Below are 23,034 nucleotides of genomic sequence, written 5' to 3' on the forward strand. Positions count from 1 at the left end.
TTAATTATCAAGATCCAAATACTCAGTTTCACTTTATTTCATAGGGTTATACTCCTTCATTTTTTTCTCAAATGTGTGATACAAATATCTAATGTCTCTTGAGAATAGACCATTAATTACTCGTACAGTTACGAGTTATATCAAATCAATAAATGCAAAATATATACCCACATTTATCCCTTAATGTTGTAAAGTGATATGTATTTTCACTTTAATTTTTAACTGTTAAAGTTAAATAAGATAGACAGCGAGAGACCGAGAGTAGCCACCGGTTTAAAAGAGAGTCAAAATAGTATGATAAGCTAGTCGTCCATTATCCACAAATTCTGACTCCTAAATTTTTATAGTCGAAAAAACTTATTTGCGCTCGATCACTATGTTTCCCAAAACAAATTCTAAAGCATGCATCTTAACACGTATGGCTTTATCACTTAACCTTGGTCAAGACTTTATCACTTAACCTTGGTCAAGACATGTATTTTAACTTTAATTTGGGACACAATCTGATGGGTTAACATGTTTAGTTTAATGTAAACATCAAGGGTTTGAATATATAGCAAAAGTCAATTTTAAAAAAATATCAACAAAGATGAGTGGCTACACTTTGAAGTCTTTTAATCCTCTCCCTAAATTTGTGCCTTGCATATGCTCAAACAAAAAGTGGAGCGATTCATTGAAAGGTGTGATGCTGTATGCCATGAAACTTAAAATGTTAACTTATGTTTAGACATGGCCTTACTCTAATTGTGTGATGAAATCTACACAAAGAAATTTGGCATTTACATATATATTTTTCTGGTCTATTTGCTTCAAATGAGGAGTTACTTTCCTCATTTGTTCTTAACAATTTGTTGCTGCACCACCAAGACTGAAACTGGTCTATTGATCTCTGCAGCAGCAAGCATATCACCAACTGGTCCAAGTTCTGGTAAATCATTCCATTCATTAAGTCCTAATAACTGTTGCAAATCGTCTCGATGGCGCCTTCCGACCATGATAAGATCAAAAGCTTCTTCCATAGCATGTATGATCAAAGCTGTTTCAGCCCCGTCTTTAACTCTTTCCTCTCTATACACAATATTATCCTGGTGCTGACCAAGAAGTCTTATTTCCTTCAATAACTCAGCATCAAGTACAGCATCCCATTGGTTTTCACGTACGTCGAGGTCCCATGACACGAATCTAACCACGGTTAAGTGAATTTCAGGTGAGCTTGACATACGTTTAGCATAAGCTAAGGCTTCACGATCATCATTTCCTCCCATGAAAACCACAGCTACATGATACATCGATGACCCATGATCGGATTCACTTGCTAGACGCCTTATTTTCTGTCGGTCAATTAAGATACCTACAGAACAAGGAGCCATGTCCAATACATTATTGTTAATTGTCCTTAAGTTACTGCTGTCCAAGATAGTCTTTCCCTGGTGATTCCATTTCCTGTGAAACGGGAGTATGATCATGGACGCTAACTTGTCGAATGCGAGTGAGCAAATGTCCTGATGCATGAATCTTGGGAGCGACATTGAGGTGAAGAAATGAGTGCTGGCAGATCCCAAGTACCGATTTTCAAACGATTGAAAAACTTCCACGATTTTTTGTGATCGAGAGATGCCAGAAGTATTCTTTTGTCCGAGTTGATGATCAATTAGAACCGGGGATGCTCGACCAGCAAGTTCCACCAAGTGTAGAGCGTACACGGATAAAGGACTTTCTTTACATGGAAAAGAAGCATCTAAGATCTTACGGACAGCTACGACATCATCAAATCGATGAGCACATGCAAGCAAACGCAACTCAGAATTGCTTGAAGCATGTTGGATGTCTCTTTTCTGATAACCGGCATATATCCTTGTATGATCATACAGAGACCCGACACAGAAATGAGAGATTGCAGCTATGAGTAATATAGATGTCGTTAGCGCGGAAAACGTTTCTCCATCAAATGTCTGTGCTTCAAGAGAAAACTGAGTTAAAACTCTAGTTATTAGCACATTTTAGGAATGATTAACTATGGTTTCTTTTTCATAAGGAGCATTGCTATCACATACCACACTTCACATGTTGACAATAAACAACTACATAGTATCAACTACAATAAAATAACCCCCGAAAAAGAAAAAAGAAAAAAAAAATACCTCCCTCAAAAGGAAAGGGACATTGCATAAATTCGAAGATAATCAGCTATAAGCACACTGTTGCTCATCAATAAGAAGGTGCAAACTACTTAGGAGACGGGTTGGGCTGGATTTGGGCAGGTCATGTTTTTATGGGCTAATTTCTCCACTCCTAAAACTACTGCATTCAAACTAAATGGTTAAAACAACTTGCTTGTACGCTTAACTTGATGCAAATAGCATGTAGATGTTAAACTGAATCGTCTGTTCAAGATAGGTTGACACAGAACAGCATGCCATGGATTAAGAAAGCTAAATTTGTACAAATCGACCACATAAAGAAACTGTATTCACTACTAAAAACAAAGGTTTTTCCCAATGATATTCAGTGGAAAATTTGTGTTACAAAACATAATTTTCTCACCTCATTTCCACTGAACTAACTCACTGGGAAAACGAATGGTGGGAAACAAGTTCCTATTGAAACACTGGAGAATTTTCTAATTTTTCCCAGTGAAAACACTACAATTTAGGTTTTCCCCCCGACATTCGGTGGAAAATAATCACTGAATATTTTTCAGTGGAAATCAGTGGGAAAATAGAGATATTTTAATAGCGATTTAAGCTAATAACATTCCAGTAAAAAACAGTTACTGTATATGTTATGGTACGTAATTGCAGGCTCAGCAACACAACCTCAAACTGTATATATGGAACATCAATACTTAGATATTGAAAGGATAATCAATGTACCTGATTAATAACGTTGTTCAAGTAAAACGACATCTGAATAACACCTTGTGAGGTCATGATGAATGCAAGAGCTGCAGCATCTTTAGGCGGGACCTTACAGGCCAATGCAGGAAGAAAAACCGATGCATACTTCACCGTAAGACAAAAGAACACCATAACCCATACCCAATTAAGGAACATGACATCATACACATCGATCAGATTTATTTTCATACCACAATAAGTCACCATTAGAGGTGCAAGCATACCGGATACCAACGTCTCTAACTTCTCTACCAATGTGGACCCTAGAGGCGGACCATCCGGTATCACAAGACCTAGAATAAAAGGACCATATTGGTAATTAAGCCCTGCGTTATCCGTAAGAATCACGCCTAACAGGACCGTGACAGATGCCCAAACAATGTAAACCGAACTTACAGGCCTGCCTTCCGGGGTCCTTTTGATGATCCAAAGTGAAAAAGGTCGAACAGTGAAAATGATAAGCAAGATTATGGCGAGAAGTAGAACGAAAGACTGTACAGATATAACCGTCGTAATCTCTGCTAAGAGTCCGATTCTAAGTGTCGAGAAGATAGTCAACCCGAGATTACTGAACAGGTCACTTATCAAACTTGATGCCAGAGCTAGACGACCAAGCTCAGAATTCATGATTTTCAGGTCAACAAGGAGAGATGCAACCACGGGAAATGCGATTAAACTTTGTATCAGGAAAATACTTTGGGTGGCTGGTTGTCGATATCTATGCAGGTTCGTATCTAGTGCAAAATAACCGAAATACAAGCTCGCGAAAGAGGCCACGGGTAGAATGACTGCAAGCAATCCAACTGTCCACGCCCTTGAACCACTTCTCAACACCATTTTTGGGTCCATCTTCACTCCACTTAGGAATATAAAGAAGACATACCCGATTTTCGACATTAAATCTATGAAAATTTCTCCTGTTTGTGGGAATAATGTGTCTGTAAAGTCCGGGATTTTTCCTAGCATTGTTGGGCCCAGTATGATCCCTGCCTGTAGGTGGAATACAATACCATCAAAGTTGGAGTTAATACAAGCATCAATGAAAGGGAAAGTTAGACATTTGGCCGGTCGGCCAAAAATAATTACATTCTCTAGCCAAATATACAAAAACATATACATTATTATGTATCAAAAATGTATATTTAACGTATATTATACATCAATATACAGAAGATATACATTTGCTGGCTATTATTTTGGTGGCGGCTATTTATGTCAATTTCTCTAAATGAATTTCAGTTTGCTTTTTTGCATAGTTTGGCATTTGTGCCTTTGGTAGTCTAAAGAACCACCACTTTAGCCTTTTGATGAAAGAAGGACCACCATATGTTGGAATGAGGAGAGGGAAAATACAAGATTTTAGTTACCGAAAGAAAAAAGAAAGAATACAAGATTTCTCTTCCCGTGTCTTCTCGAAAAGAGAAAGAGCAAAGAAAAGAAAACAAGAGTTGAAATAGACATAAAAATTTCCAGAACAAATTGAAAGAACCTCAAAATTTTCAACCTCAACTTAATAAGTTTACTTTTTTGGGGGGTGCACAAAACTCAAAAGGACATTTCTCTATTTTATCTCCCACCTAGCAAACACTTGCTTCATCCCCTATTGAATTTTCACCTTTTATTCAAATCACCCCAAAAAATGACCACTTCCCTTGAAATGACAAATGTAAGTGCTTATTATTCAAAGACAAACAATAAAATGCTATTTGTCTCTTTATTCCTTAATAATTGAAAGTAACTTAAGACCTAACTTGTTTTCTAGATCAAACAGAGAATAAAATTTCAACGTACTTCTCTATTCTAATATTACAATCACCCCAAAAATTTCTTCCTTTTTTATCCAGAAATTATCTTCTCAAACTCTCTATCCATGTCCTTTGTTTTCTTTTCTTTTTATTTATAGGAATGAAGACCTTAAATGAGAAGAAAATGTAACATATACACAAGTAACTCTAAGTGATTTCTTTTCATTTGTCTTAGTTCTGGCAAAACAGAGTTACCCACTACTTTGCTGGTGGGAGGTAATAGATAGCTGGTGAAAACTGGAAAGTAGTCACGAAGTCAGAAATTCAGATAAAGTGATTCAAGGAAATAATAGAACGTCACACCTAGGATTTAAACATGCAACCTAAAGCAATTTTTGAACCCTCTTTGTCACTACACTAAAAAAATTCCTTAATGTCAAGGGTATTCAACAGCTTATATATATAACCAAAAAAGAATAGTTTTTTGGAATTTTTACACTATATAGCCACCCACAAAAATAATATCCAGCAAATATATATTATTTCTTACATAATTAGTGTATTTTTTTTTAAATATTTGGTTAGTCGTTATAATTATATTGGCCAAGTAGTCTTGGATGAAATAGTCGAGGGGCATGCAAACTAGCCTGAACACCCCAATCTCAAAAAATAACATGCAACATTATCAATAAAAGGGTATGAATAAAATTCCAAAAGAGGAAGAATACCAAAATCTCAGAGATAAGGCGAGGCAAACGAATACGTTTAAGAACCAAATGAAGACCTTGGGTCAGCAAAAAAATGACGGCTAATTGTAAAAGAAGCCTAGGCAAATTGAAATTCAAGAAATCATGTGAATCAGGTAAACCCCATAATCCAGGTGAATGAAGCGGTATTTCTGCATAACATTTTTCATCAACTCCACCAGGTAATTCTCCTTTTGGAGTTTCTTGTTGCCTTGTTGTTGTTGTTGTTGTTGTTGCCATGGTAAGATGATTATGCTGACCTTGACCTTTGGCTAGGGAGAATTACCCTCCCACATTTGCAAGAGAAATTTAAGAATTTTGGTATGTGAATAAAAAGGAGAGGTTTAAGGATTTGTGTCATTTTTGTTTGAAGCAAAAAAGAAATGGAGGGACCAAATTGCTACCAACCCGTAAAATGTTCAATGCCTTTGGTTTGTAGAAGGAATGTAGCGGGAAAGATGAAATACAGAGAGGAGAGATATCATGTTTAAGTATGGGATTATTTTAGAGAAATAATTACAATTGGATTTTATATCTCCTTTTCTTTTCTTTTCTTTTGTTGATCACTTTTATTAAGGGCAAAAGGGTCAAAAATGCCTCTACTTTGGAAAAATGGCTAAAAATATACTCTAAACTAATTTTGGATAAAAAATAACCCCCCCCCCCCCCCCCCCCCCCCTCCTGCCGTCATTAAAGTTTTCAAATATACCCTGTCTTAACAGAAATATGCAATATAACCCGATGTCATTTTTAAACCCGCTCCATTTAAAACTGACCAAACTAAATAAAAAATGCATATGGGTTGCCCGCTCTTGTGCCTAGTGGCTCCAGATGTAGGACTTTGGAACAAGTTAGTCGCATATGGGTTCTTTACGTAGTTGAGTCGGTTTTAAATGGAGCGGGTTTAAAAATGAAATTGGGTTATGTTGCATATTTTCGTTAAGACAGGGTATATTTGAAAACTTTAATGACAGGAGGGGTATTTTTGACCCAAAGTTAGTTCGGAGGATATTTTTGGCCTTTTTTCCAATGTAAAGGGTCATTTTTGACCCTTTACCCTTTTATTAAATATACTTCCTCCGTTCATTTTTACTTGTCCAGTATTCTAAAAATAGATTTTCACTTTTGTCACTTTTAGCATATCAAGATAAGACAATTTATTTATTTCTGTTTTACCCATAGTATTAATTACTCACTTCAAATCATTTTTCAAATTCAATAAAAATATGCATCAATTAATATGGGTACATTGGTAAATTATGTACTCCATTTATTATTTCTTAAACAACGTAAAAAGTCAAAAGTGGACAAGTAAAAGTTAACAGAAGGAGTATCATGCATTAGAATTTCCCTGAAAACTATGGCTTCTTGTTTCAGTTGTGTTTGAACATGTATTCACTTGGAAAAAAAAATAGTAAGTTAAGAATATTATTTAACTTAAAATACTGTGTAAATTAGTTTTTCAGTGTTTCATTAGCATTATAATAGTTTAGTATACGGAAATACTGCAAACGAATTTTTACAAAAACAAAAAAAGCATACTCCCTCTGTCCCAATTTATGTGATACACTTTTCTTTTCAGTATGTCCCAACAAGAATGATATATTTTTTTATTTAACAACAATTTAACTTTAAACTTTACTTTTTACGCTTAACGAGATGATCTATAGCCATACAAATATCTTTGGTTTGTATTAGACCACAAGATTCAAAAGTCTTTCTTTATTTCATAGACTCCGTGTCCAGTCAAACTGTATCACATAAATTGGGACGAAGGTAGTATTATTTATGGACAATAGTCCACAATAACTATTGTACAACAACAATAACAAACTCATGTAATCCCATAAGTGAGGTATAGGAAGGATAGTGTTACCCAGACTTTATTCCTATCTTGCGAAGGTAGAGAGGATGATTCCGATAGACCCTCGACTCAAAAGACTAATTGTTGACAAAAGTCACAATAACTATTATTTTATTTTATTTTGCCTGAAAACTGATGCCCTAACTCTTTTACTTTGTCTTGACAAAATTCAAAAACCTTATTTACTTATTCATTTTGTCTTAATTGTACATCATACAAAAATAATTGGGTTACTGTGTTTTGTAGAGAGCATGTAATGTCCAACTAGACACTAGCAATACTAGACTTGTAAGTTTGAATTCAGTGGTGGAACCAGGATTTATGTCAAGGGGGTTCAAAAATATAAAGAAGCCATAAATGAAGAAGCTAAGGGGGTTCAACGTCTACTATATATACATAAAAAATAATTTTCACCTTATATATACAGTGTAATGTTTCGCCGAAGGGGGTTCGGATGAACCCCCTCGGCTCTATCTACGTCCGCCACTGTTTGAATTGCATACTCCCCCAGTAGAAGTAGATCCTATGAATTCGGCTGAACTCACTGTTTTCAGCTCCAACTTACTACTACTGTATATAAGGGAGAATACCCATTTTTTGTAGTACTCACATGAATTTTTTGGTCTCATTTTATCCCTAATTAAAGTTTTTATGACTTTTTAAATCCTCAAACATTTTTGTAAATTTTGAGAACTTTAAGGGCTTTTTTCATGCCACTAAAATGATGATGTCATGGAAAAGGTTACAGTGACCCCACAAATCATACTCATACATATTTGAGTCTTTTATGCGGAAATATTATTAATTTATTTTAAATTAAATCTTTCTTTAAAATTTATTATAGACATGTAAAGAATTATACTGTCATTTAAATTCTATGTTAACATAGGCTTAATTATTTAATTAAAATTTCATCTATTATTTATTGATGTTATTTACCATTTATCATTTGCTATTTTAAATTTTTATTCGTCCGATTAAACGTAGTATTTTTTATTTTGTCTTGTAATTTTGTGTTGTACATGCTGGGAAACATACTTTAAGTTAAAAGAATAGATAAAAATAATTTAAATTAAAATGAATTCCGAAGTACGGTAGTTATTTAATCAAATTGTACATGCGCACACTTTTAACATAAAACTTATGTAATAAATTACTATATTCAAAGATGAACTATAAAATATTATATTTATATATATTCCTTAAATGTTTGAAGAAATACTGTAGTTAAAGAAAATACAATTTAATCTCCAAACAGTAATAATACTAGACAATTACAAGAAGTATATTTTTTGCTTTTTTTAATATTAAAGTATTTTAGCAAAATATCAGATAATCAATATTTTAATTTAAGACAAAATAGTTAAATTCAACATGAAAAAGTTATTACAATGCACATTTCATAAAATAGTTCATTAAATTAAGAAAAAGGAGAAAATGTTATCTTTTAACATGCATCGTTTGGAAGGAAAATGAAAGCTTAAAGTAAGAACAATTTAATCTTATTAACATTTCAATATTTTTTTGGGTGGTGTAATTTGAAAGGAACATCTACAAAAGGATCCTACAATAACAAGGTTTTTAATTATTTAGATTCATTTATAATTTAACTTTACTGATATCATCATAAAACTATATTTCCGCATTAGTTATTTTTGACATTAATTGGAAGTATAATATGTTTTGGTGAAAAATAAGTTAGCCATTATGCATTCGAAGAAAAAAATGAGATTAATTTAATATATAAAAAGCTCGATTTGGATCATCAGAGACTTTAATCTTAAAAATTTAGAAATTAAAAAGAGCTTTCAATTGTTTGATTGTTTTAAAAAAGTAATATATAAATTAAGAAAAATGTTTTCTTTTAAATTTTAGATAAATTTTTGTAATTTTTCAGAAGACTTTCAAAAGTGGCAAACTAGCGTTACAAAAAAAACAAAGAATCAAGAGCAGGAAAAAATTAAAAAAATACAAATTGAATTTAACGTTGGTTTTGGCTCGGGCTAAGCACAAGCCAACTGACACTAGTATGTATATATGTGCTTATATAATGAGATCGTACTCATACTTATTCTGAACTCACCAACGCTAGGTTCTCCTCTCTCCCGGTAACAATATCTGGAAAGTTGTTTTGCCTCTGAAATTGGTTATCAAAATCAATCAACATAGACAAAAATTTTGATGGGGATTTCAACAAAATAACTCTATATGTGAAACCATCAATACTGACTACTATGCTAAAACATTGCTGGGTAGTCGAACTTAATTTGGTAGTCAAACTCAATCAGTACAGAACGAAATGTAAAACTCAAGTAGCATGATAAGAAACAATCACCAAGTATAAATAATTGGCATCATAAGCAACGGAATTTACAACCAGTCTCAGATATGAACAATTTAAGTAAGATCATCTTCCTCTAGCTCCTTCGCCTTCAACGCTTCTTTTACTCTCAGAAGAAGTGTTGTTCTCCATTCATCCTGTTAAGTGGAAAGAAAAAAAGGCAATAGAAAAGGCATAAGTACTGCGATGAACAATGAAAAGCAATAGAAGAAAAAAAAAAGAATATTCAAATGTGTTTAGGTTGATTGAGCCAACAGAGTCCGAAATTCCCCTTTCCCTTGGATAACCGATATAAGAAACTATCCCTAGAAAGTATACATTCTGAAATATCCAAATAAATGAAAGAATTCGTTTCCCTAGTTTAGTCGCTTGGGAGTGGCACTATCAAATAGACGTACATAAAATGAACTGCCAAAGGTGTGACCAGTTACTACATGTAACGTGCATAGTCATTAGATATGTACAATTCTGCATTTAAGTTCCAATGCCAATATATTTAGACAATGCCTGAAGGTTAACTGCAACATCGATCAATCCTGAAATGCATCTACTTCTCTGTAGTTTATAAAGCCTGCACCCCAATCTCATAACAGAACATAAATGGAGTTCATTGCCTTAGAACATGCTAGAGAAAAGGAAAAACTCCGAGTTACTTTCTGCTATGTAGAGCAAGGATTGATGCTGATGTTCAAGTATTACTGAGGAGTTGATAGATAAGAAAATACGTAAGCCAAAACCACAAGGAAGTAACCCAAAAAATGTACAATTATCAGCAGTTGGTAACATCTAAAAATTTATGTTTCTTCTTGTAGGCAAAAAGTGGAGAAAACTAAATACCAGCTTTGTCATGCTATCATATTCCCTGAGACAAGCAGTAAACTTTGGAACATCTTCCTCGTCAATAGCAGCTGCCAAATCCTGTAATTGCAAAAGTACTCTCCAAAATTTATTCTACATTATCATATTTGGAATGACTATGCTATCAAGCGAGAGAATACAGTTACTCTGGCACTTGCATACAAGGACCTCAAACCTCAAATTGATGGTTCATCATATTAGTAGCTATGTTGGTCAGCAAGCATTGCGCTGATGTCCCAAGAAAATCATTTCGGTGGTCAATTTTATCAGACTTTGATTATCTATCTCGAAAGTTTTCTTTAATTTAATAATACTACATCGAAATTTGTCCTATTTTTTCACAAAACCCCATTACCAATATGTTATAAATATCTGCACTTTGATCAATCACATCAATTTACCCTTACTCAGACTTGACTAACGAATAAAAGTGCAGATTTTATGCCTAAAAAAAAAAGAGTAACAGAAAGATCAGACACAAGTCAACCCACGCATGAAACTCCGTTTTGTGTCCTGGTAATTCATCCCCATATATACATTTTCCCTGTCTGCATTAAACACTTCATTTAAGTTTCAGATCAACCACCTTAAAGTTAACAATTTTTATATTTTGGATAAATTCTTAACAATATACATACTTGATACGGTATATACTTTGCTATATCCACAGATAAGGCAGGAAAACTTGTTTAAAGGAGATATAGAAGGGATCAAGACAAACAAACTCGTATGCTTGAGTTAATACAAGCTATGGCATACCACTAGCAACTTGCACTCGCGTGTCCCTGAAAATGTTGGATCCAGGTCCTGCAAGTTAAGATGCATTATTTACTTAAACATATCATGTCCCATAGAAATCATACTTGGTATATTATTGTTGTTGTTGTTATATCATGTTCCATATAAATCATAGAGGCTGGACAAGAAGAACACTCTACCTGATATTTCTCCAATGCGTTGTTAATTGCAACAACATCACCTCTACAAAGTTGGCAAATACCAGCATTCAGAAGATGCCCTCTAACTCCATACTTCAACAAGTTGTTCTTGATGGAGTGTCTTGCTATCTCCTCAAAGATCGCAATTGCTCTTTCATATCTGGGTGAAAAATACTGAATGTTAAGTTATGGTTTTACAATGCAAAACTTCAGTTATTCTTACATATGGACCAATTAGAAGTTAAACATTAGCTTACTAACGTTTATAACTTATTAAGTTCTCAGCTCTTTTAAAATGGCATTTAATGAACATTTCTACTCTTAGTTTGGAATTGACTTCTTTTCTAAATTATGGGTTTTGACTCCTTTTATATATTTTCCTTTTCTCAACCCTTATATTAGTTATATTGTTACCATTATCAAAAAAAAAAAAAAAAACTTATATTAGTTATTGCAGCAGTACTCCAAGAGACTAGGATAGGATTCAATAATTCCACAGAGAAATATGTGAGATAAAGAGGGAAGCTTAGCGTCAAATTCGGACTTCCCGAATTACCCAGAAATTGTTCTCAGAGAAATTCCTATTGTAGTTTCTAGGTCCATTTTTTAACAAGTTGCCTTTGTCTTCAACTATGTCAACATTTCCATGTTCAGCACTGAATTTTCAATTGCCAGACACATTTATTTTTCTTTAGAAAAACTGTATTACTACTTCAAGACAAAGAATCTTACTTTTCTACTTTAGCAGAGAATTCTGCAATTTTCTGCTTGCACTGATTTGCAGATGTTGTTACATCCTCACTCTGAAAAAGATCAGCAGCTTTCTCATAGTAAATGATAGCCTGCTCCAAATTTTTCTCTTGTTCATATAATTCAGCAATTTCCTGGAAACAGTAGATTCATTATGTATCTTTCAAATGCAATCTAGCTGACAAGATACACTCTAATTAACTGCACACAATATCTAGAATCATTTTAATGAAATGGAACAGTGATGTACTACATTAGACAGTCACTTATCAACTTCCTGATGATATAAAGTTTAAATTGCTACATAAATTGATGAGACTAAGCATAAAATTTATACCAAAACTGGACCTTAAGTTAGAAAAGAATTTTGACCAAGCACACAGTACTGCTATTGAAAATATCAAAGAGCACACCCGAATTCTCCCAGACAATATAGTTGTACCTTGTAATATCTTGCAGACATATTTAGCCTTCCAATGTCCAGAAACATGTGTACTGCCTGCTCTAGACATGATATTGCCTCTGCAAGAGATACATCGTAGAGAGTTCTTTTTCAGTAAAAGTGAAATCTGATAAATGAAAAATGAATTCAGCATGATGATTACATACAATATGAACCTGAAATGATTAACTAATATGGTACTAGAATTTTGCTTCTATATTTTACACAATATACCAAGTCAATTACCAAGAGGTCTACACAGGACCGGCGTGCTCAGCTATATTCCTGAATAGTGGGACAATGCATTCTTTGTACATATTTACAGTAAACATTTAAGTACTGCTAGTATCATGTTGTTAGAATTAAACTGCCACAGGCTTACCCATAAAGGAGATTATTTAGCTGCTAAAGGACGACAGAGAAACTATATAGAAATAAGAAAGCGGTACAACCAACAACAATACGAACAACCACTCATAGACCATAATTCTGGGACAAGTAAACTTTGTTCATTACCAAATTGTACAAAATATCTTTTAAAAAGAGTTCCTACTGAAAGAAATCTAAGAGCTTCAATCTAGTGTGCAATGGACATATAACCAAGGATGTCAACACATCTTATGTTGGAGCACACAAGACATTCCGCAACATATAAGAATTTGACAGAAGCACAAGAAAGCAACACAACACCTCTCGTATTTGTTTTCTTGTAGCAATGAGCAGCATTAGCGTAAGCACCACCAGCCTCATGTTTGCTATCCAACTGATTAGATAAGAATAAATCAGTTCAAGAATTGAAGTTTCGTACGGAAAATGAAATGCAAAAGCATCAGATTTAGACAAGTCATTACGAGAGGATCAAAAACCTTACCTTCAGATGACAACTTGCTAATTTGACATATACAGCTCCAGCTCGATCCCCTGAAAGACCAACATTCCAAGATCAATATGCAGTTTTTCGTCATACCATATAGATGATTTACTTTATGAAACAGTAAGCCTTCTCTGATAGATCCTACAAGAACAACAACAACAAAAACTACTACTACTACTACTACTATGCTCAACCCCAAGTTGGGTTGGCTATATGATCCTCTATATCAATTTTGCCCCATTAAATCTGTTCAAGTCCACTATCTAAAAGACAAATTAGCAATTCTCTACAACTAAGGATTCTACAAAAATCTTAGACCATGCTACATTATATTCTCTCAGTTTTTTCCACTATCAAACAAATGGATGGCCATCTTATAAAAGAAACTATTAACGAATACCCTTTCTTCCATTTCCGGCATCAACTCACGGACTTTCACAAAGCACATAGATAAACGGGTGATAGTAGAAACATCGAACTACCCGTGCATCAACTCACAAGTAATAGTTGAGTCAGTGAATGGTAGTAGCACGTCGAAAATATGATAAAATCTGCCCACTAAATTAGTTTCCATAAATGAACAATATACCAGTCATAAGAAGATTGAGAAAGTAATATAACTGCCCTTCTTCCCAAATATTCACAAAAAGAAAAAGTACAGTAACTGCTACTACCTTTTACTGACTATACTCATACTCAGAATGATCATCAAAAGAAGCATTCTAAGTATTGCAATTTTTACAAATACGAACATAAGCATTCTGAATCAAGTCAACTTAAACAACAGAACTTTGTTTCCAAAAACAAAGAATTTATACTGTTGATCAAACACATTCAGTAATGGATAAAAATAACAATGAAAGCCTAAGAGAGTGAAAATCCTAACAAAAGTTTCATTATACAAGTAACCCGCAAGGGTGGCTCAGTTGGTTGAACATGGGGCTTTCATAATGGAGGTCTCAGGTTCGAAACCCCCTGCCTACGACAGCAGGGGATTTGCCTTCTGGGTCGAGCTCGTCGCATCGGGCTAGCCTAGTGAGGGTTACCTCTCCTATGTAGTTTGCGAGCTATTGCATAGGAGCTGGATTTACCCTGTGCGCACCCGAAGGGTAGCGGCTGCGGGTTCCCATGTCATTTCAAAAAAAAAAAAGGTTTCATTATAGAAGTACAGATAGATTTTACAAAAAGTTACTGGCTTTTTTACTCATACTTTTTTACAGCAGAAACTGACTATTGGATTAATTTCCCTCACAGCCACTTTACTCACAAATTGAATGCATATTACAAATAATTACTTTGACAGACCGATTCTCCGCATAGAATAACAATTTATTGAAAACATATCAGTATTTCCTAGTCTTCATAAATTCTAAAATAAACATTCTCAATCAGCTTGAATTACAAGATTTAAAAATAAAAACATAATATATCTCTTGATATAAAAAAAAAACAAAAAAAAAACAGAAACTAACACTAGCAAACGATTAAACAACAATCCTAAAAATTGAAATCACAGTTAATTACTACAATACTGGAGTTGATGATTCAAAGAAGAAGAAATTTTAACTATTAGTAATTAACTATTAACAATTGATGTTCGTAAAATAACACCAGCCATCGATTAAAAAATAATTCTAAAAAAAAAAAGATTACAATTAATCAGTACAATATTGAAGTTGATGAGTCAAAAGGAAAAGAATTTTATTTCATCAATAATAGTAACACCAGAAATCAATTTAAAAAAAACAATCAGAGTTAATGAGTAAAATATTGAAGTTATTAAGAATTGTGTAGGTGAAAATGAACTAACATGATTTAGAGAGTTTAAAGCAATTAGCAGCTTTATCGAATAAATCTGAAGCATCATCGTATTTGGAGCCAAACAGTCCCCAACCGTTGAGTTTTTTCTCAGCTTTTTTAAGGAATTCTTCTCCTCTTGCTATCTGATCCCCCATTGTTTTTGTTTGCTGCAGAGGATTCTGTAATGGAAAAAGAAAGAAGAAGAAAGAAAGAATCAAAGTAAGGTGGGTGAGATGTAATGGGAGTTGATTTTTAAATGAGGGGCCTTGACTTTTGTCAAAACGTTGTTGTCTACTTTTCGTTGGGCTTGGAAGGGGTCATTTAGCACAAATGTTCTATTTTGGGGGTGTTCTTTAATTTTTGTATCTGGTCTTTAATTTTTTCCCTTCGCTACTTTAAGTGGTCAAAAATATTTTTTGAGATTCTGGGTTCAAACCCGAGTAGAGTATATAATAAATAAGAATTCATAAGGCAGAATTTCGTAGCAAATTATGCCTATTCAAGCAGAAATAAGGCCTAACATCTGTAGAAACCCAGCTGAGTGAAAAAAAAATCGTAAGGCAAAGTTTCATAGCAAACTATGCTTATTCGGGGTAAAGTTATGCCTAGATCCGTAGAAATTAAGGTGCCGTTTGGCCATAAAAATTATTCACTTTTTTTCGGATTTTTTTTCACTTTTTTCCGAAATCAGCCTTTGGCCATGAAAATTCCGAATACAACTTGAAGTTGTATTCCGGAATACTAAAAACTCAAAAAACTTGTTTTTCAAAAAAAATTTAACTTTTTTACAACTATATTTCACCAAAAACTACAATTTCAAAAATTATGGTCAAACACAACTCCAACTCCAACTCCAAAATTCCAAAGAAAAAAATTTGGTATCAATGGACAAACAGGGTCTAAGTTACCTATACAACTACGCCTTAAGACATAGTTTCTATATAGAAGTTATGCATAACTTTACCCCTTATCCGGCATAGTTATATAGGATTCTACAGAAGTTACGCCTTGAGGCATAACTTTTGCCCGACTAGGCATACTTTGATACAAAATTCTATCGTGCGAAATTATTTTTTCTTTTTTTTTTTGCCTTTTCAGGGGTTCGAACCCGAATCTCTGGTTTCATAGACTTGCAAATAAGGATACTTTAACCCACAAATTTTCATTAAATGAGAAGTAAGGTAAAAAAATTAAAGATCACAGATATGAGAGGCAAAATTAAAGACTAGTGCGTTTGAAGGACAATCAGTGCAAAAAAATAGGTCAGAAGTTTTGGAACTGGAAGTGTAAATTTCACTACTAGAAAGAAGACATTTGCCAATATATATATTTTTTTTGCCATAAATAGGCTATTGTTGCAAAAAGTACTTTTGACAACAATATTTTCTTGTTGTTGCATTAAATTTTCCCAACAGCTATTATTGCAACGACGTGCAACAACTTTTTTGTTGTTGCCAAAAGTACTTTTTGCAACAAAAAAAAAAATCATTTTTAAAAGATTCATCATATATTGAATTTTGCCAACTATATTATTTTTGTTGCCAAAAAAGATATTGTCATTTCTGTACTTTCTAGTATTGTTTCAAAGAAATTGCTCGGGACTGCTATTTAGTACGGGTCATTTGCACTTTTGTCCCTATTTTGTGTTGGTCTTTATTTTTTTCCCTTCAAGATCAACCTTCTGCGTATATGGACATAAGTTACGTATCATAATATGCACAAGTTATGCCAGTACCCTTAAAGAACTTATGCCCATTCGATTTTGAAGGGAAAAAACTTAAAGACCAGCCCATTTGAAGGACAAAAATTAAAAATCAATCCATTTGAAGGGCAAACTGGGCAATTACTTGTTTGGTACGGTGTTTGTTTATGAAATTTGTGCAAAATTTCAATTTCAATTTCAAATCCCAAATTCTCTAAAAAGTAGGATTTCAAATTCCAAGTTGTGATTTCATTTTTTTTTTAAAAGTAAAACTTGATCCATAAATTTATACTTTATAACAAAAGACCCATCATTTTAAATTTTGCAAAAAAAAAAAAAAAAAAAAAAGACTCATGCTCGATGTGAAGAGATTGTCAGTGTCATGTAGAAGAATTATATTAAAAAATAACCAGTTACTAAGATTATTGATTTATCGAACCAGTGGTAGGAGTTGTTCCAAATCATTACGATCATCAAACTCATATGGGAAAGGGTGGTAGTAAAATGTCAATTCAGTAATAAAAATCAAGGAATATAATTGTTCTTACCTTATTGTTTACACCAAAACATGCTTAAGAATAATGTGTCGATAGAAAGAGCTTTCATTCATTTTATTCTCCTTGATTTTCATTCATTTCTTAATTGGAATTGAAAGAAATCAAATAAAATAGCATAACTTGAAATCACGACGACGATTGAATGTATCATAAAGTTATATCGGTATGACATGACATGTATGATACGGTTCTGAAATGTATGTTCTTCGTCTAGTCCTTGTTTATCTGTAGATTTGAAACTATGATGATCCGGCGTGATTTTTGAGTAATCTAACATGACATTTAAGTTGAATATAGCATGAAGTCACACCAATTTGTCACGACTTGCTTGCCATAGTTTTGAAATGTTTTTTTTTCTCATCTTTGTTTGTTGCTTTAAAATCATGACGATCTGATGGTTTGTGAGTCAACAAGATAGATAGGTTGAATATAGCATGAAGTCATGTTAGGTGTCATGCTCATGACTTGCTTGCTACTGTTCGGAAATGTATCTTTTTCTTTTTTGGTTTATAACTTAGAAATCATATATGGCTGAAGAAACTAAAAATCAAAGTTGGAAATCATAGTAGAAGAAAACGTTCAAGGTAATACATGACCTAACTTTGAAAGATTATATCTTCCGATAAATAAAGCATTTAGCCAAGATTCCTGAATGTAAATTGTAGCCCTTTTGAGTTTAAAAGTTCAAAACATTCATCAATCCGAGTTCAGTACAAAAGGTTATGATCATTTACCAAAAGATAGTAAAGTTGTCTCTTCCCACTCATGGGTGTGCGACGCGAGAGATATGACGCACATATCCTGGAAAAAAAATCAGAACTTTAGAACAGAATGCTCATTTTATTAAGAGGGGAAGGGTTCTTGAGTCCTAAGAGGCGATTTTAAGCCCAAATGGAATCAAACCAAGTTAAGCTTGATTTTGTTTTGAGTTGATTATACTCAATATACATGGAATCTAACATAACTTTTACATCCAAATCACTAGATTTTTTGTCAAATCTTTAAGAATTCAAAAAGCACTAAAGTTGTGATTTTTCAAGATTGGTCTACAAGAGATAGCCCACTGCACGAACCTTGTTATTTGTTTATAAATACACTCGTAGATAATGATATTGAGTTAAAACGTGATTTAGTTATATTGTTGAGCAAACTCTAGAGATGTGGTGTTTTTCAAGTGAAAGGAAAAAATCGAGAAGCCGATAGATAGTGTTTCCAAAGTTTAGAAATTGGTTTGTTGATGATATTAATGACTCAAAAGAATGGATAAACACTAATGAAGAGAACTATGGAGTGAAATATGTAGAAAGTGAAGAATCTGAGTTTTGAAAGGTTTGTAGCCACTTTATGAACTTCAATTGAGTTGAGTTCGATTTCTCTAAGTATGAATTAATGAAAATCGATTGCAATTATGTAGATTGTGTTTTGATCGGAGTCATCGAGCATTGTTGAGATAGTTGTTTGATGCACTTGCCGTCGTTTGAAATAGTGGAAAGGTTGAGCTTGGGACAAGGTGGGTTAGACTTAATTTACTTTAAGGCTTTTGAATCAAAGCATGATTTCAGTTTTATTGAAGTAAGTGTGAAAATGTATTTGTATGTTCGAGGGGATGCACGAGCGTACTTACACCATAATTATGTAAAAATTGGAGTAATTTTTATGCTAATGATTTGCTTTTCTTTGAGCCAAGGGTCTATCGGAAACAACCTTTCTGCCTCCCATGGTAAGGGTAAGGTCTGCGTACACTCTACTCTCCCCAGACTCCACTTGTGAGATTACACTGGGTATGTTTTTATTGTTGTTATATTTTTATGCTAAGTTCAAGTATGGTGGTTGAAGCTAAGTGTGATTTTCCACTTTCATTTGGGGTTTTTTTGTTCAATGGGCATCAAGTTTGAGATTATCAACCTCAGGAACATGCTATTCAACTTGTGGACTGATGCCTGCTCCATAATGGTCATGTGGACCAGACATCCCATCCTTTATGTCAAATTGAACACAGATGGCTCCTGCATTAATGATATGTGTAGTGCTGGAGGTGTTGTGAGAGATGATATGGGTAGATTAATCATGGCTTTCTCCCTGCCTCTTGGTAATGGAAATAGCAACTGGACAGAAGCTTGTGCTCTACTTTTTGGATTGAAATGGTGTAAAGAAAATAGTTACAACATGAATGCAACAATGATCAACACCTTGGAAGATTGTTGAGACTGTTAAGGAGATTAAATTACTTATCAACTTCCCTCAGATCGGTACCAATCACTGCTACAGAATGACCTTTATGGACCACAAGCTAAACCAACTGAAGATCCTCACCACCTTCAAATAGCTTACTGAGAGAAATTAAAGGGCTTCTCAATGCTGATATATGGAGAATTTGCTTCTTTAGGATTAGAAAGAGGAAACCTGCTATGCTTGTATATGATCCACCTAGATTGTACATAATTTTTGAAGGAACACAAGATGTATAGGGTGTTCCTTTCAGAGTAGCATTTACCTCATCTTCTTGTTCTTAAGATAGGTTCAAAATCTTCTTTTTGAGGAAGGACCTTTTGTTTTAACAGCTCCCTATCCTCTCATGTACAAGTTTTTGCTGAAGATGAATAAAAATCCTATGTTGAATAAAAAAAAAAAGAAAAAAAAGAGAGTAAGATCATCTTCCTTTAGCTTCTTCGCCTTCAACCCTTTCTTCACTCTCAGGAGAAGTTTTGTACTCCATGCATCCTGTTAAGTGGGAAAAAAAAAACCAATAGAAAAGGCATAACATAAGTATTGCGATGAACAATCCAAAAAAAAAAAAAAGAATAGCCATGTGTGTTTAGGTTGATTGAGCCAATGAAGTAAGAAATTCCCATTTCCCTTGTATAACCGATATAAGAAAACTATCCCTAGAAAGTATACATTCTGAAATATCCAAATCGACGAAAGAATTAATTTCTTTAATTTAGTCGCTTGGAACTGGCACTATCAAATAGAAGTACATAACATGAACTGCCAAAGGTGTGACCAGTTACTACATGTAACATGTATAGTCATTAGATATGTATAAATTCTGCATTTAAGTTCCATACCAATATACTTAGACAATGCCTGAAGGTTAACTGCAACATCAATCAATCCTGAAATGCAACTACTTCTATGTGGTTTATAAAACCTGCGCCCAATCTCATAATGGAGCACAAACGGAGTTCATTGCCTTATAAAATGCTAGAGAAAAGGAAAAACTTTGACGAACTTTTTCTGCTATGTAGAGCAATGATTAATGATGATGTTCAAGTATTACTGAGAAGTTGGCAGATAGGAATATACGTAAGCCAAAACCACTAAGAAGTAACCCTATATTGTACAATTATCAGCAGTTGGTAACATCTAAACATTTCTGTTTCTTGTTGTAGGCAAAGAGAGCGGAGAAACTAAAATTTACCAGCTTTGCACTTCCAATGTCCAGAAACATGTCTGCTGCCTGCTCTAGACATGATATTGCCTCTGCAAGAGAAACATCGTAAAGATTTCTTTTTCAGTAAAAGTGAAATTTGATGAACAAAAAAACGAATTCGACGTGATGATGACATACATTATGACCCTGAAATGATCAACTGATATGGTACTAGAAATTTGCTTCTGTATTTTATACATTATACCAAGTCATTTACCAAGAGGTCTACACAGGGCGGGCGTGCTCAGCTATATTTCTGAATAGTGGGACAATCCATTCTGTACATCTTTGCAGGAATCTCTAAATACTGCTAGTATCATGTTGTTAGAAATTTCCATAAGCTCAAACCATAAAGGAGATTATCTATCTAGCTGTAAAGGACGATAGAGAAACTATATAGAACTAGGAAAACAGTACAACCAACTACAATATGAACAACCACTCATAGGTCATAATTCTGGGACAAGTCAACTTTGTTCATTACTATATTGTAGAAAACATTTTTTTAAAGAGTTCCTACTAAAAGAAATCTAAAAGAGCTTCGATCTAGTGCACAATGGACATCTATCCAAGTACGTCGACAGATATTATTTTTGAGTACATAAGATATTCCGCAACATAAAAGAATTGGACAGAATCACAAGAAAGCAACACACAACCTGTCATATCTGTCTTCATGTAGCAACGGGCAGCATTAGCGTAAGCACTAGCAGCCTCATGTTTGCTATCCAACTGATAAGATAAGAAAAAGTAGTTCAAGAATTTAAGTTTTGTAGGAAATTAAAATGAAGGGAAAGGCATCAGCTAAGTCACTACGAGAGGATCGAAAACTTACCTTCAGATGACAACTCGCTAATTTGACATATACTGCTCCAGCTCGATCCCCTGAAAAACCAACATTCCAAGATCAATACGCAATTTTTCGTCATACCAAATAGATGATCTACTTTATGAAACAGTAAGCCTTCTCTGATAGATCCTACAACAAGTGTCACGACCCGACTAGAGGGCCATGACGGGTACCCAGAGCTACCCTACCGAGCACCACCTAACTCACTTGTCATCACATTCAATTTGAACATACACTGTTCTCATCATAAAACTCATTATGAGACAGCCTTCATTTACTTCCCAAACATATATATATATATATATACACATATGCCCACAAGGCTACAAAATGATGTACAGAACATGCACTAATAGGATCATGAGACATCTACTACTCACACACATGTATCTACGAGCCTCTACTAGAATACTAGAATCATAAGGACGGGACAGGATCCCGCCATGCCCTAAATATGTACACAAAAAATATACCAACAAGCGGCAACTCCGGAGAAGTGGAGTGCTCCTATAAGACTGTTGATAGAGCTCCTAGGTATCCGGTCCGTCTCTCTGTCTACCTGCGGGCATGAACGCAGCGTCCATAAAAGGAAGGACGTCAGTACAAACAATGTACTGAGTATGTAAGGCATGAACCATAATGTAGTAAAGCAATAAAGAAACATGATGGAAAAAGATAACCTGTATATCAAACTGCCTCTTAAGGTGAATATCATGCAAGCTTAGCCTTTTAAGAAAACATTTTTCATACATACATAACATAATATCATCACTAGCCCGCGTTCGGGGTAATCATCTCACGCCACCCACTAGTGGTGACTGCCCGGCCAACTAGGCCCGGTGTAATCATACATAAAATAAGCATGCATGAGAGTCCAATTAAAAGCTACAATTCTATCGGAGTGACGTAAGGTCGGTAACCTCCGATTATGTTATGGAATAATCATGATCGCCAAGTCTCACCTTGAAGGAACTAGTATTATGAGGTGGACTATCAACAATGAGTAATATCAAGAAAATCATGCAATAGGATCATTAGTCTTATTATAGCATCATTTCATAAGCTTTAGAATCTCGATGAATAAAATCATCATAATCATCGTCATTATCATAGAACATATCTCATCCCTTTCTCATAGGAAGCTTTTAGAAATCTTTAGCCTTCAACTTTGGGATATGAGGAAGTCATGGAAATATAAAGGAATCATCGTATAGGAGTCATGCCTTTGAAAGAAAGG

General features: G+C 34.1%; 1 protein-coding gene, 1 long non-coding RNA gene and 1 pseudogene across 2 annotated transcripts; all 3 read right to left on the reverse strand.

Annotated features, from left to right (window-relative positions):
- Positions 1-568: 568 nt before the first annotated feature.
- On the reverse strand, positions 569-5,723 carry LOC132642283 (cation/H(+) antiporter 4-like; annotated as a pseudogene).
- A 3,782-nt stretch (positions 5,724-9,505) lies between these two features.
- On the reverse strand, positions 9,506-15,502 carry LOC132640432 (alpha-soluble NSF attachment protein-like). The gene is made up of 9 exons (XM_060357022.1): positions 15,266-15,502; positions 13,453-13,502; positions 13,272-13,344; positions 12,582-12,661; positions 12,122-12,273; positions 11,390-11,549; positions 11,211-11,258; positions 10,431-10,511; positions 9,506-9,730 (listed from the first exon to the last, which is right to left on the reverse strand). The coding sequence occupies exons 1-9, from the start codon at positions 15,408-15,410 to the stop codon at positions 9,650-9,652; spliced, it is 870 nt and encodes a 289-aa protein (XP_060213005.1). The 5' UTR covers positions 15,411-15,502; the 3' UTR covers positions 9,506-9,649.
- A 4,260-nt stretch (positions 15,503-19,762) lies between these two features.
- On the reverse strand, positions 19,763-22,408 carry LOC132640434 (uncharacterized). Its single transcript, XR_009582235.1, has 5 exons — positions 22,271-22,408; positions 21,783-21,832; positions 21,607-21,679; positions 20,936-20,997; positions 19,763-20,235 (listed from the first exon to the last, which is right to left on the reverse strand). It is a non-coding gene; the product is annotated as an uncharacterized LOC132640434 (long non-coding RNA).
- Positions 22,409-23,034: the final 626 nt, after the last annotated feature.

The sequence above is a fragment of the Lycium barbarum genome, chromosome 5 (assembly GCF_019175385.1).
Source record: "Lycium barbarum isolate Lr01 chromosome 5, ASM1917538v2, whole genome shotgun sequence".
Taxonomy (NCBI): Eukaryota; Viridiplantae; Streptophyta; class Magnoliopsida; order Solanales; family Solanaceae; genus Lycium; species Lycium barbarum.

Coding starts and splice junctions, on each gene's coding strand:
- LOC132640432 (XM_060357022.1), bottom strand. CDS start 15,410: ATGGGGGATCAGATAGCAAGAGGAGAAGAATTCCTTAAAAAAGCTGAG. Junction 12,274..12,581: donor TGTCTGCAAGATATTACAAG/GTACAACTATAT, acceptor TACTGTTTCCAG/GAAATTGCTGAATTATATGA. Junction 11,259..11,389: donor ACGCATTGGAGAAATATCAG/GTAGAGTGTTCT, acceptor CTTAACTTGCAG/GACCTGGATCCAACATTTTC.